We start from the raw sequence: 19535 nt of genomic DNA, 5'->3' as shown, positions 1-19535 counted from the left end.
CCAAATTTAACTAGAATAATATTAGATTGAGTAAAGGTTAAAAAAAAAAACGACTTATCTCAATCGTGATTTTTATACTTAACATTTTTGTTTGAATTCTAACTTTTCCAAAGCAAAGTCTTTCTTAAAATAATATGATAAATTCATGTGAAATTACATAAACTCTGTCTGGAAAGGGAAGGGGCGGTAGAATGGAAACGATTTATCCTCGCTCCTTTTTATAATTTCTGCTAATGATTGCATTTGACATTTAAGAATAGGGGTGGGGCGACTCGATATAAGAATTTAATTTATAGCATCTATAAATTGTATTAGTGACAGATTTTTGTTTCATTTTGTAATTTCTTAACTATAATACAAAAAGACAAAAAGAAAAAAAACAACAAAAGTAGATTTAAGAGTAGAGTTTAAAAAACAACAACCATAACCAAAACAATATCACATAATTTATTATTGTACCACAAGGAAAGAAAGAATTGATGCTATTTCCCTTCAGTGTCACCTTTAGAGGTCAGGCTGAAATTGCTCCTCTAGAGCTTGTGAAAGAAAGTGGGTAGTGAGTCTTAAGGTCGCCTTGCCCCGTACAAGGATAGCCTCGTTGCCGTACACACCGACCAATTGTCTCTCTCTCTCATTTCATTGTTCCCTTCGCTCTTCGTTCACACGTGGCATTCATAAAGATTCATGGTTGGTTCACAGTTTCCTCCTCCTTTATGCAGTGGCGACATCTTGTGTCGCAGTGCTCTCTAAATCTCCCGAAGGAATCCCCAATTATTTATACTTTAAAGGCATTAGCTATGTCCATTTATAATATTTGTTCTTTATATTGAATTTTTCAGTAATGAATTTCGTCAGAACTTGTCTAAGTAGCATATATTACTATTGTATTCTTCTATGTCATCGATTTACTAATTACAAATTCAGCTGCTTTTAAAATAAGAGTCAAGTTTACTTTTAATTATTTGGGCCATCGGCTTCTTATATAAATCTCTAATTTTGTTTTCTAGTTCTGTAACATTTTTTCGCTCTTGTTTGTAAAGCTCTTCATATTCCATCTTCTCTTTTTCAAGGCGTTTAGCTAAATCTTGGTATTGCATTTTAGCCAGTTGATCACGTGATTTACGAATTGCTTGAACTAAATCATTTTCACATTTATATGCAGACAACCTATTTCGGATATCTATCTCAGCGTTGACTGCTTCTTCTAAATACTTAAATTGATTAATTATTTCCTGCAGACAACCATATTCTCTGTTGTCCTCATTAAGATTTTGAAGCGCCTCTTGACAGGTTTGGAGCATGGACTTTAATAAAGTCGTATCGCAGTTGAGTTTTTCTTCTTTCTGGATTGCTTTTAAATTAAGAAGAATAGCATTATATCGCTGTTCATAAGTCGAGATATTAGATCCCATCAAAATTTTATTTCTTGTTGATTTCGCCATATCAAAAAGATTATTGGTATACCTGCAATTTTCTAGAACTAAATCTTCAACAAAGCTAAAAAGCTGCTTAAGTTGCCTTTCCTGTTTCAACTCATCTGTAGTCTTGTTGTCAAATAAAACTACCCGATTGTTGCATTCTTTCAAAAGGTCCGCCAAACGACCTTTTTGTTTTGAGAGCCACTCTTGAAGGGAGGCCTCTTGATTATCTTTCTCGAAATGATCTCCAAAAGTCATCACCAGTATGCAAAATTTTCTGATAAAATCTCCTCCAAAAATACTCTTTAAGAACACAATAGTCTCTTCGTCTTCTTTTTTGAACCTTTCCCCGAATCTTAAAACCAGAAGAAAGGCGTGATAACCGTCAGGGTTCGCCGAGATGGCAGCGGTCAGGGAGTCTAAAACGAGTTTATTTGATACTGTCTGGTCGCCATCTGTATCACCAAAACCAGGGGCGTCGAAAACAGAGACAGTTTTGTCTAAAATATAAGCTTTTGCTGAAGTAACTTCCTTGGTGACAGATGAAGAAGAATTGAGACTTCGAAAGACATTTTGTTTTAAAATAGTGTTCCCAAGAGCACTTTTGCCATTCCCTGTTTTACCAATCAAAAGGAAGTCTATTTTGGAAATTTCTGTTAAGAACGATGACCTATAGCGAGAGTAAAGAATAAACATAGTTTCATTTACTAATTAATGTATCTATCTATCTATCTATCTATCTATCTATCTATCTATCTATCTATCTATCTATCTATCTATCTATCTATTTATCTATCTATCTATCTATCTATCTATCTATCTATCTATCTATCTATCTATCTATCTATCTATCTATCTATCTATCTATTTATCTATCTATCTATCTAACTATATCTATACCTATCTACCGCTATCTGTATCTATCTATCTATCTATCTATCTATCTATCTATCTATCTATCTATCTATCTATCTATCTATCTATATCTATCTATACCTATCTTCAGCTATCTGACTCTGTCTATCTATCTATCTATCTATCTATCTATCTATCTATCTATCTATCTATCTATCTATCTATCTATCTATCTATCTATCTATCTATCTATCTAAGTAGCTATATGTATCTATCTATCTATCTATCTATCTTTCTATCTATCTATCTATCTATCTATCTTTCTATCTATCTATCTATCTATCTATCTATCTATCTATCTATCTATCTATCTATCTATCTATCTATCTATCTATCTATCTATCTATCTATCTATCTATCTAAGTAGCTATCTGTATCTATCTATCTATCTATCTATCTTTCTATCTATCTATCTATCTATCTATCTATCTATCTATCTATCTTTCTATCTATCTATCTATCTATCTATCTATCTATCTATCTATCTATCTATCTATCTATCTATCTATTTTTTTGTTATTGAAAAGTAAAATATGGCATTGTAATTTCTGTTTTTCGGAATATCAAGTTTAGATTTCGAAAATTTAGAGTTTACAGAACAATATGACAGATGAAGGATGTAGCAAAATATGTAGGTCACTTCGTAGCCAAGTAAATAATGCACTCCTTCTTAATTTTCGGACTCACCGAGTAAATAAAGATAACAATAATCATTCATGACCAAATAAGACGTGTCGAAAGTAAGAGGCTATCTCAATTACCGCACCTCCATATCAATTAAAGCAGTATTACATGAGCTGTGATTAGTTCACTTTCTATATAACATTTTCTGGTCTAGTCCGAACGATAAATACATTTATATGCAGACAGTACTTTAGTAGTAAATTACTTGCTGGTAGAATGGTTTAACGGGCAAAATGTATTTGTTTATTTTAATGTTCGATGGGAAACTTTACTATTAACTCAATCTTGACAGAGACTCGGATTCATGATTGGCCACTTCAAAAAATATTCCTTTAATTGTAATGATGTTAGTGAGACATTTGAAAACAAAACAACAAGTTCACTTTCAAACCTATGGGTTTTGGGTTCGAATCTACTTGAAGAATTTTGGGATTTAAAGAATTTGCCTGAGTCCACCCAATACTTATGGGTACTTGACGTACATCGCTTGGCTGTTGTGCTGGCTATATTAACCGTCAACCACAGAGACTTTACATCTTTTGAACTATAAGATGGCAAGGTCAAATATCGATCTTCCACAACACCGCACAATCACAACAATCTATAGATGGATGTACTTTTAAACATATATAGATATACATTGTTACCTTGACGTTATATTTGATGGGCTTTCTCCAAATGTCTTTGTTATCAAAGTGGAATTCTGATCCACCTTTTCAATCGTTGTATCATCATTTGTAGACTAAGAATGATAGAAAATGTAAGATATTTCAGAGTAAAAGGGATATAAAAGAAAATATATCAATAACTAAAACAAGAATTGTCGACTTTTATGATAATTAAACAATATCAAGGATTCTAAATTGAAAAAAAAATGATTTTATCATCCAAATTTATTTAAAAACCACACAAATATTCATATATCTTTTTATTTTATAATTTAAAAATGTATTAAAACTTATTTTGTACTCTGGATAATCCAAAAAGATTCTTTTTATATACAACTTTGGGCATAGATAAAACTTACAAATTTAAATTTTCCTCGTTAGAAGATAAACGAAAAAAAAATGTGTAAAAGAAGAGTCATGATATGAAATGATATAAAATGAGATGAGGATATCACAGGATGAGAAATGAAGAAGAGAGAAGTAAAGAGAAGTGATGAAAAAAAAAGTTATGAAAAATCGTTAAGGAAATAGAATAAGAAAACAGAAACGAGAATTTTTAAAAACTGTTTGATGAAATCTATACTGTTTGAAAACTAACATAAAATAGATATATAGACTTTATTTCAAACAGTTGCCAACAAGGCTCCTTCAACAAACATTCTAACCGTGTCTGTGTGTTAACAATTAAAATGTTTCGTTTACCAGACGTACTAGTTACCTGAATGCTGTTCACTTCTGCTGAAACATCAGGATGTAGCTCTTCTATCGTAGAAGTTACATCTTTATCATTTTCATTGGATTTCAACTGTGAAACCGGTTTCGATGGTTTGTACTCATGACATGGCTTTGTATCTTCTGAAGTCTCGTTCTCTTTAATTTTACTGATATCTGAGGGGTACGAAATAGCTTGTCGTCTTCTGAAACTGTCTCTTCTCATGGGTATTGCAGGTTTTTGCTTGGCAGCATGCTGTTTCGGACTTACTAAAACATCCTGCTTTTCCGCTTGCAATAATTCTATCGTCTCTCGTACGGTGAAGCGTTTTTCACTTTCCCCACTCATTCTTTAAACAAAAAAAAAGTTGTTAGTTATAAAATATATAAATATTAATTCGGTTATAAAATATATAAATATTCATTCGATGTAATGTATGATTTTTTTTTAAATATTTAAACAAAGAGACATGAAGAAATGTATAGGTCACTTTAACATATCTACCTAATTCTGTTCTGTTTATTATTATTGTTTGATTCCCTCCTTCTTAAGACCGTCAATAGTTTATCAAGTCAACAGCTTATCAACAGTCAATAGTGAATCAAAAGTCAACAGTGAAACTATCATTGCTTTCATAGATACTTCATAGACTACTTTATGATTTCATATATTACTTTTTGATTTCCTATTTAAGCAGTTGTTTGAGACAAACATCTATAAAAAAGCTAACAAGATCCTCGAAATAAAAAATCACCCTTTGTATCAGGATTTTGTGATTTTACCATCACAAAAGAGATACAAGACACCGATAGCAAAGACAAACAGACACAAACACTCTTTTGTTCCCCTGGCAATCAAATCATTAAATAAGAACAATCTGATATAAACTTTGTCACATGTAAATTATGAGCGAGCCTGGTGTGAATGTACACTTTGGTTTCTTATAGTTATAATGTTTTTTGTTTAGTGTAATGCACAAATTGTAAGACAAATTTCCGTACGGACAATAAAGATTATTATTATTATAACTTCTTGATTTTATAGTTTACTTCTTGATTTCATAGATTACTTCTTGATTTTATAGTTTACTTCTTGATTTCATAGATTACTTCTTGATTTCATGGCTTACTTCTTGATTTCATAGTTTCCTTCTTGATTTCATAGTTTCCTTCTTGATTTCATAGCTTACTTCTTAATTTCATGGTTTACTTCTTGATTTTATAACTTACTTTATGATTTCATAGATTACTTCTTGATTTCATAAATTACTTCTTGATTTTATAGCTTACTTCTTGATTTCATAACTTACTTCTTGATTTCATAGCTTACTTCTTGATTTTATAGATTACTTCTTGATTTCATAACTTACTTCTTGATTTCATAACTTACTTCTTGATTTCATAGCTTACTTCTTGATTTAGTTACTTACTTCTTGATTTCATAGATTACTTTTTGATTTCATGGCTTACTTCTTGATTTAATAACTTACTTCTTGATTTCATAGCTTACTTCTTGATTTCATAGATTACTTCTTGATTTGATGGCTCACTTGTTGATTTCCTGGCTTACTTCTTGATTTCCTGGCTTATTTCTTGATTTCCTGGATTACTTTTTGATTTCATGGCTTACTTCTTGATTTAATAACTTACTTCTTGATTTCATGGCTTACTTCTTGATTTCATTGGTTACTTCTTGATTTCATGTTTTACTTCTTGATTTCATAGCTTACTTCTTGATTTCATAGATTACTTTTTGATTTCATAGCTTCCGTCTTGATTTCATAGCTTCCGTCTTGATTTCATAGCTAACTTCTTGATTTCATGGCTTACTTCTTGATTTTATAACTAACTTTTTGATTTTATAGATTACTTCTTGATTTTATAGCTTACTTCTTGATTTCATGGCTTACTTCTTGAGTTCATAGATTACTTCTTGATTTCATAGATTACTTCTTGATTTCATGGCTTACTTCTTGAGTTCATAGATTACTTCTTGATTTCATAGATTACTTCTTGATTTCATGGCTTACTTCTTGAGTTCATAGATTACTTCTTGATTTCATAGATTACTTCTTGATTTCATGGCTTACTTCTTGATTTCATAAATTACTTCTTGATTTCATAGATTACTTCTTGATTTCATAGATTACTTCTTGAGTTCATAGATTACTTCTTGATTTCATTGCTTACTTCTTGATTTCATGGCTTACTTCTTGAGTTCATAGATTACTTCTTGATTTCATAGATTACTTCTTGAGTTCATAGATTACTTCTTGATTTCATAGATTACTTCTTGATTTCATGGCTTACTTCTTGAGTTCATAGATTACTTCTTGATTTCATAGATTACTTCTTGATTTCATGGCTTACTTCTTGAGTTCATAGATTACTTCTTGATTTCATAGATTACTTCTTGATTTCATGGCTTACTTCTTGATTTCATAAATTACTTCTTGATTTCATAGATTACTTCTTGATTTCATAGATTACTTCTTGAGTTCATAGATTACTTCTTGATTTCATTGCTTACTTCTTGATTTCATGGCTTACTTCCTGAGTTCATAGATTACTTCTTGATTTCATAGATAACTTCTTGATTTCATGGCTTACTTCTTGATTTTATAGATTATTTCTTGATTTTATAGATTACTTCTTGATTTCATAGATTACTTCTTGAGTTCATAGATTACTTCTTGATTTCATAGATTACTTCTTGATTTCATGGCTTACTTCTTGATTTCATGGATTGCTTCTTGATTTCATAGCTTACTTCTTGATTTAGTTACTTACTTCTTGATTTCATAGATTACTTTTTGATTTCATGGCTTACTTCTTGATTTAATAACTTACTTCTTGATTTCATGGCTTACTTCTTGATTTCATTGGTTACTTCTTAATTTCATGTTTTACTTCTTGATTTCATAGCTTACTTCTTGATTTCATAGATTACTTCTTGATTTCATGGCTTACTTTTTGATTTTATAACTAACTTTTTGATTTTATAGATTACTTCTTGATTTTAAAGCTTACTTCTTGATTTCATGGCTTACTTTTTGTTTGAGTTCATAGCTTACTTCTTGATTTCATTGCTTACTTCTTGATTTCATGGCTTACTTCTTGAGTTCATAGATTACTTCTTTATTTCATAGATTACTTCTTGATTTTATAGATTACTTCTTGATTTCATAGATTACTTCTTGATTTTATAGATTACTTCTTGATTTTATAGATTACTTCTTGATTTCATATCTTACTTCTTGATTTCATAGATTACTTCCTTACATTCTGCTTTCCATCCGTCAGGTGATGCACATTATGAGGTTATTCTATAGATAGACTATACAACATTTCTCTGACACCATATTTTGACCTTCCCCTTGTGTGAATCTTTTCTTTTGTATTTTAGTCCTGGGATATTAATGGATTAAACAACAAAAGGGCCCTGTTGCCTTGCAGCTATACCCAATCACGGGAAAGACTTCGGAGGTCAACCCTGAGGAAAAATCACTATGGCGGTTGGCAGCACCCAGTGCTACACCCTGACAGAATCTGGGACGCCGCTGACCCCCAAACTGTATCGGCACTGCCGTTCTTTGGATACATCAGCTGCGTGGGGAGGGGGGAACTGATGTGTTGGCGACATCTTTCCGACCCCAGCTAATGCCCAGGCATTCATCTCATGTCCATGAGATGATCCATAGGCGCTTCGCGACAGAGGGAGGCCACAGAAACTCATATCTCGGAAATGATGATTTAATAATCAAGATATTGCACCTTTTTTTTTAGGCAACTGGCAGTCTGGACGTGTAGTATGCACTGCCATCCCCTGTTATCTTACAGGAGGTTCAAAGTAATACGTTATAATGTTGTCTTCTGAAAAAAGCAGGCTAAAAAAAGTACACAAAAAGCTACTGTGCCTTCAATGCAGGATTTTGGAAAATGCATCCTTTTTACAAGGCTTAAATCAACTCTCTCTGTTTGTAAAAAAAGTTGAACATGTTTTTCTCTCTCATTTCCCAATCCCGAACCAAGTTAAAACTGTGCAGAATCATACATTGAACCTTTGAAGACGTGAATAAATAAAAAAAATATATAACCAACTAGTAACTACAACACGAAACTATTAGCGGCTTTACCTTTTTCGGGTACTGGGGGGGGGGGGTCGCTGATTACATTTATGTTTCATTGGTAAGCTTGAGAAGTCTACAAATATTAATAACAATAGAACTACTTACTTTCAAATCAAAAGAAATCATCGAAATCAATCATCGACAAACATGCGAAAAATAAATAAAACAAAACAAAACTTCTACAAACATGTTTAAACAATTATAAAAAAAAAAAATACTTAAAAAAAAATGCGTTTGATTTTTTTAAATACACAAAATGTAAGAAAAGCTTTACTTGTTAAGTTCTTGTTTAGGTTTGATGTAATAAGGCTCGTGATCAGCGCCATTCCCCCTACAGTACCAAAGCAAATACGAGATAAATCTGAAAGAGATAACAATAGTAGCCCATAGTTGAATAACTGAAAGGTGTCTGTCCAGCTTTCTTTTTATCTTTTCTTTTTGACTTTGTTATAAACGTCTCTTTAATACATTCAATTCTTTTTTACTGTATATAAAAGTACATTTTATTTTGGGGCATCATCAAATAGAGAAAAAGGGAAAGAAAATATTTTCACGTACATTTGCAGGCTTCTTAAGAGAGATAAGAGGCGCCTCGAAGCAAGTACACACGGATAAAGTTTGGGAAAGAATTATGTATTATGGTCACTTATGTATATTTCTTTAAAATATTAATGCAATCTCATCATGAGAACATATCAGTTATAAAGGAAAATATAAATTGGTTATCTTATATGTAGGTGAAGGACATTTCGATAGTATACTTAACCAACTACTTAATAATGTAACAAAATTGTTCCAAATGTGTACTTTGACCGACCAAACCTAATAGACCCACTAAAACAACATGAGCCTCAATAAACACAATGATTGTATTAGTCTCTATTTATGTTCTTTACTCCAGCCACTTGTTCTCTAAGCTGACCTCCTTTTACACACAGTCCTGACACACTGCTGTTCACTCAAGCATGTACACTCAAGGTCCACTGGTCATTTCATACACAGGCACACACACTGCACTACCAGCCACGCAAAACACATACACTTACTATCACATCTCCCTCCTTGATAGTTTTGAAATATCAATCGACTATACAAATGATTTCTGTCTCACTATAAACAAATTAGTCAACTGACTAAATGTTTAACACAACAGAATGTTTAATTGTTAATATTATCAATAGTAACAATATAAATTATAAAATGTGTAGCAAAAGAAACAAGATTCTAGGTTTACAAATAGACATTAATTATATCGAAATTGCATAATAATAAAAAGGTATACATGTATCTAATTATCTGCGTCAGGGTAACGTACTGGTGGCCGAACTTGCCTACCATATCGAGTTATTACTGGCGGCGGATTGGTAGTGTTAGTCTGTTCCTGTTGCACATTTGTATCGCTCACGTTCTCTGGCTGTGTGGTTTGACCATTAATGACTGTCTCTAGGGTGTCCATTTCAAAAAAATCAGGCCTGCCCTTTGATTTAGTACATGTGTCTCTTAACATTCTTCTATTTCTTCGGTATGTTATCCCATTCGGTGTTTTTACCCAGTAAGATCTTAAGGTATCCGCTTCTGAGATGACCACTGCTGGTGCCCAAAGATCGCCAGGCTTTTTTTGCATCCACACTTTGCTCCCAGGCTGAATGTGTGGTCGCTCGATGCGTCGCGCTGTTTTGTTATAATATTTTGCTTGATCTAGAGTCTAGATACTATTATAATAGATGTAGACCTACTATTATAAGAGTGAATTCAAGGGTTCAAGAAGTTTTTTAATTATTGTATGTTAGTATATTTAATATCTACCAATATAGAACCTTATATAGCCTGTCCAATCGTAGTGTGTTTACATAGCGGCTTGCACGACACACGAATCGGACTATTAAAATATACCAGCCGGCGGGAGGGGGCGGAAGGAGGGTTAGAGAGTCGGCTTGCGTGCTCATTGTCCCACATATTTGGGCAAAGTAAAGAATTATATACACAGAATATTGTGGAGTTAGTTCAGGCACGGTGGCTGAGCGGTAAAGCGCTAGGTTTCCGAACCGACGTCCCGGGTTCGAATCCAGGTGAAGACGGGACTTTTAATTCCGGGATACTTGGACGTCTCTTTGATAACCACATGACAACCTCGTGATTTTTGGGCCACAGAAACAGATGACCTTTACATCATCTGCCTTATAGATTACAAGGTCTGAAAGGGGGTCTTCACTTGTGGGGCTAGTTATATAAATCTGTATTTCAAAATATGTAGGTCGGAGCTAGGGCTATGTAGCCGTGTAAAAAATTGCAATTCTTTTAAACCTTTGGAGCCAAAGACAAGCCTTATTGTTATTAGTATGTTAGAAAAGAACGAGCATTCCTTCTCTGGCGAATTTCATTAAAGAGAACCAAATTTCAAAAATTGTAGCCCCTTAATCGGATTTCACTGATTGCTTTACCACTTGTGATGTGGCATGTCTGCGGCATAGCCGCCCTTTGACAGCCAATGATAATGTTCATTAAAACCCATGATATAATAGCTTTTCAAAGTTTTTGAACCTTTGGAAGATGACTGCCAATTTGTTAAACATATGATCACTATATAGTCACTAGCTTGTGTATATTTTGAAATTCTCAGACTTTAAAATGATTTAACACAATATAACAACAACAAGAACAACAAAAACATAAAAAAATAATAATTAAAAAAACTTTTATTGAGTGTAACAGTGACAATTAGTTTGGATCAGTCATTTAATTAAATTTAAAATAGATCTAGATCTAAATTTACAGTGATAATTCTGCGCGATGAGAAATGTTTTTACCAATTGTTTTTCTTTAGTGCAGTTTCATGCTTTTAGCTTTCTCAATGCTCTTTGATCCTATTATTTGTCTGGACCAGTTGGAAAAAAAGAGAAAAGGGGGGGGGGACCTAAAAAAAAACAAAGAAGGTTTCATATCTGTCTTTTGATAGATTGAAACTTTTAAGTGACGACTCATTTCTCTACAATAAATATAAAGTGTCTAATTCAACGTATACCACTATATACGGAAAATCGAAGGAAAATTTCTTTCCCTTTTTCGATACCAACAAAATAATTAATTACCAATAGTTAAATAACAAATAAGTTATTTTTTTTAAAGTTGATTCTAGTGTTGTAAGGCAAAAGAGATAAGTGTGCAAAAATTAAACATAATCCGAAATTAGATGTGAGGAAAAATCACGTGTGCAAACTATTTACCCGACTGACAGATAGGGTGAGTTAGTTGATAAAAGATTTGTAACTAAAAATACACCTTCTCCCTTGCCTGGACTTCATAGCTTACAGGTTTAGATAGCTGCATACTTTATCAAGTGTCCCAAACATGACTCTGGTCCCAAAACCTTCATATAGAACAGGGGTTCTCAACCTGTGGTTTGCGACCCCTTTGGGGGTCGATTGACGATTTGCCAGGGGTCGCATAAGACCATCGAAAAAATTGATTTTTATTGTCTACTCTTATATTGCTGTGTGTGTGTGCGGGGGGGGGTCGCGACAGAGTGGGGGATGGTAAAAAAGGGTCGCCGAGACTAAAAGGTTGAGAACCGCTGATATAGAACAAAAACTATACGGAGAACTGCCTGACCTGAAAACCACTGCGCGGTTCATCTCAGATATAGGATTACTGATCTGAACCCTCCGACTTGTTCAATGAAAACAAAGAAGAAGAAGGTTTAGAAAATATGCGTTTGGTAACATTTTGAATAATATACTTATTTCACATTTGACAAAAATGAGTTAACCGTTTTTGAAAAATGAAGTGTTCTGAAATAAAGAATTTGTGCATCCAAAATAACTGCAGATAGTTGGAAACATATTGCATTAGACTAATAGTAAACAAAACATTACTTTGTTACAATGACTATTAAATAAAAATAGATTTAGTATGACAATACAATATGAAGGTCTCCGTATATTTACATTAGTCTTGGGGACTATTTACAATGACTTCTGTCTCATCTCTTCATAGCTAATCAACTATAGAAGCTGCAAAGGATTATTGTATTTATCGTTTGCTAAACGTATTTTCAAGGCAGCTAATTCTCTTTCACTCGCAAGTTTGCTCTGTTGAAGTTCAATCTCCTTTAACATCCGCTCTTCTTTTTTGTTAATGGCATCCATCATCAGCTGAACTGTTTCTAATAAAGGATCGTTCTCCTCTTTATTCTTTTTCTTCTTAAAATATGTTTTCTTTTTCTTGGTGGCTTCCTGCTTAACGCTTTCCATCAGTTCCTGCCGTTCTCGTTCGCATTGTTCTTGAATAGATTTTCTTTGTTCTTCAAGCTTGATATCTTCACTTTGCAGTGCTGGCTCAGATCCTACAGAAACATCATCAGCTTTATTTAATGAAGTTTCATTCTTAGCAACGCTTTTGCTTGGACCACAAGGCTGATTATCATTCATTTGTATGCTCTTTAGAACAGAATCCAAACGATTTGTTAAAACTTCAGTTATTTCTTTGGACATTTGTTTCACTTCCTTGCTTTCATTTGTTAAAGTGTAAAGCATCTTGTCCATTCTATCTAACAACAGATTGTATTTTTCAAGACGATCCTCTAATATACTTTCTCCAATCAGCTCTAATTCTTTACAAATAGATTGTAGCTCTTCATTTAGGCAAGGATTTTTAGAAATTCTCTGCAGTTTGGCGTTTTCAAAATTTCTACGAGTGTAAGTTTGTTCAGTCTTAGTTATTTCACCTACGCTACTTATTAAAGTTCCAACTTGGTCTTCTCTTGCGTGCACATTTACATTGTCCCATAAAATGATTCTTTCCTTGCATTCGCGAAATAATTGCTTGAAATAACCTTCTTGGTTTCGGCACCAATCTTTAAAGCTGAAATCTGGAACTTGTTTGGCAAACTGGTCGCCATGAGTCATTAAAATGATGCCAAAGTGTTCTATGAAGTCTGACCCGAATATTTCTTTCAGCACCATTATGCAGTTATATTCTTCCTGGGTCAGACGGACACCGAATCTCATGATTAGAAGAAAGAGATGACAACCTGTGGGTTGAATAAACGGCTCGATATCCTGGGCTCTCCTTACAACGGACATCTTGGGTGCTTTCACATCCTCAGAACTTGCTAGACCAGGAGTATCAAATACTCGGAGATGGAAATTTTTAAAATATACATCACCGCTTTCAATGTTTAATGTTTTGGGCAAACCATCAGACGAGCAAACAAATCTCTGATCGCCCAGGATCGTATTACCTGTTTCACTTTTCCCATATCCAGTTTTTCCAACCAAAAACAAGTTAACCTATAAAAGAAAAAAAAAAGAAAAGAAATTCATTAGGATGTGAGATTTATAAAGTTGTAAAATATTGTATTTCTTACTACATCTTAAGTAAACTACTAGATTTTTTGCAATCTTACTTCTTTCAGCCACTGGGAATGAGATTTGGAAAGTTTTGTAGTAAGTAGGTATAGTAAGTTTAGCGAGCGAACCATAGGCGTAGTAACAGGGGGGAGGTGCTTTCCGCGATTCAGTACCCCCCCCCCGGAAAAAATCCGATATGGGAGGGGGGGGGGAGGGAGAAAAAATTCATAACCCTCCCAAAAAATTCTTCACGGAAAAAAAACCAAAAAAATAAAACTGTCTGCGCCCATGTAGAGAACAGTAACTTTTTTTTTCTTTCTCCTAATCGGAAATGTTCGTTATATAGTCAAAAAGCAGCTTAAAATTTCTCATACTTATTTCAAAGTGGGAACATTGTGTTTCTAGAAAAGTACACATACTTATTTCAAAGTGGGAACATTGTGTTTCTAGAAAAGTACACATACTTATTTCCAAGTGGGAACATTGTGTTTCTAGAAAAGTACACATACTTATTTCCAAGTGGGAACATTGTGTTTCTAGAAAAGTACACATACTTATTTCTAAGTGTGGACATTGTGTTTCTAGAAAAGTACACATACTTATCTCAAAGTAGGAACATTGTGTTTCTAGAAAAGTACACATACTTATTTCAAAGTGGGAACATTGTGTTTCTAGAAAAGTACACATACTTATTTCAAAGTGGGACCATTGTGTTTCTAGAAAAGTACACATACTTATTTCCAAGTGGGAACATTGTGTTTCTAGAAAAGTACACATACTTATTTCCAAGTGGGAACATTGTGTTTCTAGAAAAGTACACATACTTATTTCCAAGTGGGAACATTGTGTTTCTAGAAAAGTACACATACTTATTTCAAAGTGGGAACATTGTGTTTCTAGAAAAGTACATATACTTATTTCCAAGTGGGAACATTGTGTTTCTAGAAAAGTACACATACTTATTTCAAAGTGGGAACATTGTGTTTCTAGAAAAGTACACATACATATTTCCAAGTGGGAACATTGTGTTTCTAGAAAAGTACACATACTTATTTCCAAGTGGGAACATTGTGTTTCTAGAAAAGTACACATACTTATTTCCAAGTGGGAACATTGTGTTTCTAGAAAAGTACACATACTTATTTCAAAGTGGGAACATTGTGTTTCTAGAAAAGTACACATACTTATTTCAAAGTGGGAACATTGTGTTTCTAGAAAAGTACACATACTTATTTCAAAGTGGGAACATTGTGTTTCTAGAAAAGTACACATACTTATTTCCAAGTGGGAACATTGTGTTTCTAGAAAAGTACACATACTTATTTCCAAGTGGGAACATTGTGTTTCTAGAAAAGTACACATACTTATTTCCAAGTGGGAACATTGTGTTTCTAGAAAAGTACACATACTTATTTCAAAGTGGGAACATTGTGTTTCTAGAAAAGTACACATACTTATTTCCAAGTGGGAACATTGTGTTTCTAGAAAAGTACACATACTTATTTCCAAGTGGGAACATTGTGTTTCTAGAAAAGTACACATACTTATTTCAAAGTGGGAACATTGTGTTTCTAGAAAAGTACACATACTTATTTCAAAGTGGGAACATTGTGTTTCTAGAAAAGTACACATACTTATTTCCAAGTGGGAACATTGTGTTTCTAGAAAAGTACACATACTTATTTCCAAGTGGGAACATTGTGTTTCTAGAAAAGTACACATACTTATTTCCAAGTGGGAACATTGTGTTTCTAGAAAAGTACACATACTTATTTCAAAGTGGGAACATTGTGTTTCTAGAAAAGTACACATACTTATTTCAAAGTGGGAACATTGTGTTTCTAGAAAAGTACACATACTTATTTCAAAGTGGGAACATTGTGTTTCTAGAAAAGTACTCATACTTATTTCCAAGTGGGAACATTGTGTTTCTAGAAAAGTACACATACTTATTTCCAAGTGGGAACATTGTGTTTCTAGAAAAGTACACATACTTATTTCAAAGTGGGAACATTGTGTTTCTAGAAAAGTACACATACTTATTTCAAAGTGGGAACATTGTGTTTCTAGAAAAGTACACATACTTATTTCCAAGTGGGAACATTGTGTTTCTAGAAAAGTACACATACTTATTTCCAAGTGGGAACATTGTGTTTCTAGAAAAGTACACATACTTATTTCCAAGTGGGAACATTGTGTTTCTAGAAAAGTACACATACTTATTTCCAAGTGGGAACATTGTGTTTCTAGAAAAGTACACATACTTATTTCAAAGTGGGAACATTGTGTTTCTAGAAAAGTACACATACTTATTTCCAAGTGGGAACATTGTGTTTCTAGAAAAGTACACATACTTATTTCTAAGTGTGGACATTGTGTTTCTAGAAAAGTACACATACTTATCTCAAAGTAGGAACATTGTGTTTCTAGAAAAGTACAACGACAGCTGACATGTCGTTTCCTTATGCATACATACCTCTTTTATTTGTTCATCCATTAATATAAGTAGTTTCAACCTGCAAATAAGAAAATATAGGACAGAAAGTCTTTATTTATATTAAAAAAATACAAGTTTTATTTTCGATTAGCCTAAGCTACATATTCTGTTGAAATGTATACTGTTCAATATACCACTCCACTTATAAATCGTAAAAGACGTCTGTAAAGAAATTTTTCTTACATAAAGACAAACAAAAAGAACTTTCCGAATTGGCTCGATATGTATCAGTGAAATGTCTAGTATAATTTTGTTATAGTAATTTCAACAAGGAACTTGTGATTGGTTGAAACACACTTTATTACTTAAAACAGCGTTTATTAGGCTATCTGCAGGCTATCTGCAAGTTTTTATGGTCAAGACAAGTTAAGTAAACATTTACACAGCAACACAAATATTTTATAGTTTTTATTGTCAAGATAAGTAAACAAAGCATTTTTATAGCAATACATATTTTTTTTTTATTTACAACAATATAAAATATAAAAATGAAAATATTATTTGGCTGAAACAATGACTTTTACTCAAATTAACAAATCAAACATACAAGTGAAAGATTAGAGACTTCAAGTCACGGGCTAGGTCAGTTCTTAATTTGATTCCTTTTACATATAGTCGCTGATTAGATAATTGAGGGGGTGGCCATATGAATTGGAAAAGAGAAAGAAAAACAAAACCGATTCTTTGAAAAAGCTAAAAAAGTAAAGAAATTCTTTCAGACTAGGCGAACTACAGGGCAGATGATGAAAAGGTCATCCGTTTCTTTGGCCGACGGTTAATGCTGCCTTCACTTTCCCCAAGTAATTCTAGGTGGAATTAGAGTCATCCTTTAAACCCCAAAGTTTAAAAAGATTCGAACCAACGACCTATCTGTTTCGGAATCCAAGTGCTTTACAGTCCATCCACCACGCCCCCGTCTCGAGAAGATAAAACTTTAGGATTTCCGGGTGTTTTGCTCTAAGAGTTGCCTGACATCGAAAGGCGATAAAAGGGGGGGGGGGGGGCTGTGTTCATTATGCCGGCATAAATAAGATTTGTTGATATTGTCATGAGCCATTGAGCAGGTTGGTTGGAATCGACAGAGATGGTTTTGCGCTCTAGGTAGATAGTTTGTGCTCGTCAAAACAATTTATATTTAATTTTTATATTTTATTTCCTTGATTTTGGGTTTAAGAATATGTTTTTAAAATACTTAAAAAAACAAAAACAACAAAGGTTATATTTAGCGTACTTGTATCAATTGCTTTGGATCAGTAAGGTAATTACATTTGTAATACACCTTGACTAAAAAAATTTTAAAAAGCATTTATAATAAATATGTATGTATTTAAAAAATAAGGGGAGCGACCTGAATTCAAACTTGTGGAATAAAGCCTTCTCATGCTTCTCAAGCCAACGCGGTAACCACTGTGCTAGCGAAGAGTCTATGAACATGGAAGTGTATAATTATCAATTGTTTCTATTTCTTGTTTGTGTTCACTAAGCCTTCGACGGCAGCCTATTATAAAGGGAACTAATTCAGCTTATACCACCTTTTCAGTAAAGTACTATTTCTTTCCCTTGTTTGAGATACCAAACAAAAGTAATGGATTACCAATAGTTAATTAACTAATTGTTTTTTAAATTTGATTCTCGAGTTGTCTGGTAAGAAGAAGAATTGAGCGAAATTTCAGCTTCATCCGAAATTGGGTGTCGGAGAAATAATTTGCGCAAGCTATTGGCAAGGCAGACAGACACACAGACAGACAGATATAATGAGTTGATATAAGCTTAGTAAAAATAGGCATTCAATAATTTACGAAAAGGTAATAAAATGTATTATCTTACCTTTAAGTAATGTTTTCTAAAACAAATTACTAGGACAAAATCTGACAACTTTTATTAAGCGACTCAAAAATACAAAAAATCTTTGCTGATAATGTCCCTTTATCCTTGTGCAGTTTTTATGATGTGTGAAAATACACTCTGGGGTTGAGAGGTGATGTGTGATTTTGCTGGTATAATGTGTTTTGATTTGATACACACTTGGCCTATGGGCCTACTAATAAAAAAACATCACTTTGTTTTGTTTTAATCAGGACAACATCTCTCACGTGAACCAACTAGTTTTGAGATAGTCAATAAATTTCTTGTCATTTCTATCGCCTCTTTTTCTCTGTAAGCTTATATATAATATATATATATATATAATAGTCTATTTATATCATTGTACCAGCAGCTTATTCCAAATAAGCCCTGCATGTCTGAAATCGTGTTGTAACACAGCATATCTTAACTGGCGCAGATAATAAGACCAGTCGATAATTTAGACCTAATTGTTTGTAAACTAGAAAATTTTGAAAATCCGACATCACAATATTTTAGACCATTCAAAGTTCTGATTCAACGGCTACTTTTTTTTCTGAAAGCGAAAAATCTAATTTTTAAAATCATTATGCAAGCAGTTTTTTAAAGAGAAAAAGCTAATTAGTATGCATTATAAGTTAGACCTAAATTAAAACGAATAGTAATCTTGTAAACGTCATTTTCTTTTATTTTTTTTTTTAGAGATTTCGTATGAGTTTGGGCCTTTTCAAAACAAATACATCAATTAAAAGACTTCAGTTAGGCCAGGAGAGGCGTGGTAGCTGAGCGGTAAAGCGCTTGGCTTCCGAACCGGGGGCTCCGGGTTTGAATCCTGGTGAAGACTGGGATTTTCTACTTCGGAATCCTTATGCGCCTCTGAGTCCACCCAGCTCCAATGGGTACCTGATATTAGTTGGGGAAAAGTAAAGGCGGTTGGTCGTTGTGCTGGCTACATGACACCCTCGTTAACCTTAGGCCACAAAAACAGATGAACTTTACATCATCTGCCCTATAGACCACAGGGTCTGAAAGGGGAACTAAATAGGCCAGGTTCACATCTAACTTTGCAATCACTTGCACCTATCCTTTGATCAGCTGTACCGTTGGTGCACTACACAAGATCTGTCAACCTTCTTTCTCCATTCTTATCTCTCATTTGTCTTTGATATAATTTCATTTGGATGTTCATCGGGGGCCGATTTTGAGTTTGTGTTTCCACACAAACTGTCTTTGTAATCTTGTTTTTACAAAGCTTATATCAAGTCTGTCTGTCTGATCAAAAGTATGTACACGTCATTTATGTCAAACTCATCCTCGGA

General features: G+C 33.3%; 2 protein-coding genes across 3 annotated transcripts; both read right to left on the bottom strand.

The window, feature by feature from the left end:
• Positions 1 to 431: 431 nt before the first annotated feature.
• On the bottom strand, positions 432 to 8984 carry LOC106076390 (uncharacterized). Of its 2 annotated transcripts, none has more exons than XM_056014096.1 (4): positions 8801 to 8984; positions 4404 to 4746; positions 3665 to 3759; positions 432 to 2088 (listed from the first exon to the last, which is right to left on the bottom strand). In XM_056014096.1, the coding sequence occupies exons 2-4, from the start codon at positions 4743 to 4745 to the stop codon at positions 921 to 923; spliced, it is 1605 nt and encodes a 534-aa protein (XP_055870071.1). In that variant the 5' UTR covers position 4746; positions 8801 to 8984; the 3' UTR covers positions 432 to 920. The 2 variants fall into 2 exon arrangements, with proteins under 2 accessions (XP_055870071.1, XP_055870072.1); XM_056014097.1 differs by lacking the exon at positions 8801 to 8984 and adding an exon at positions 8632 to 8734.
• A 2220-nt stretch (positions 8985 to 11204) lies between these two features.
• On the bottom strand, positions 11205 to 18497 carry LOC106065199 (uncharacterized). The gene is made up of 3 exons (XM_056014098.1): positions 18199 to 18497; positions 16351 to 16390; positions 11205 to 13814 (listed from the first exon to the last, which is right to left on the bottom strand). Exons 2-3 carry the CDS (start codon positions 16369 to 16371, stop codon positions 12528 to 12530), a joined length of 1308 nt encoding a protein of 435 aa, XP_055870073.1. The 5' UTR covers positions 16372 to 16390; positions 18199 to 18497; the 3' UTR covers positions 11205 to 12527.
• Positions 18498 to 19535: the final 1038 nt, after the last annotated feature.

Source organism: Biomphalaria glabrata, chromosome 16 (genome assembly GCF_947242115.1).
Source record: "Biomphalaria glabrata chromosome 16, xgBioGlab47.1, whole genome shotgun sequence".
In the NCBI taxonomy this organism is placed as follows: Eukaryota; Metazoa; Mollusca; class Gastropoda; family Planorbidae; genus Biomphalaria; species Biomphalaria glabrata.
Note: the sequence above shows the minus strand (reverse complement) of the source record. Positions and strands in the feature narration are given on the sequence as shown.

Coding starts and splice junctions, on each gene's coding strand:
- LOC106065199 (XM_056014098.1), bottom strand. CDS start 16,371: ATGGATGAACAAATAAAAGAG. Junction 13,815..16,350: donor TGGATGAACAAATAAAAGAG/GTATGTATGCAT, acceptor TTTCTTTTATAG/GTTAACTTGTTTTTGGTTGG.
- LOC106076390 (XM_056014096.1), bottom strand. CDS start 4,745: ATGAGTGGGGAAAGTGAAAAACGCTTCACCGTACGAGAGACGATAGAA. Junction 3,760..4,403: donor CAGAAGTGAACAGCATTCAG/GTAACTAGTACG, acceptor TATCATTCTTAG/TCTACAAATGATGATACAAC. Junction 2,089..3,664: donor CCATCAAATATAACGTCAAG/GTAACAATGTAT, acceptor CTCTCGCTATAG/GTCATCGTTCTTAACAGAAA.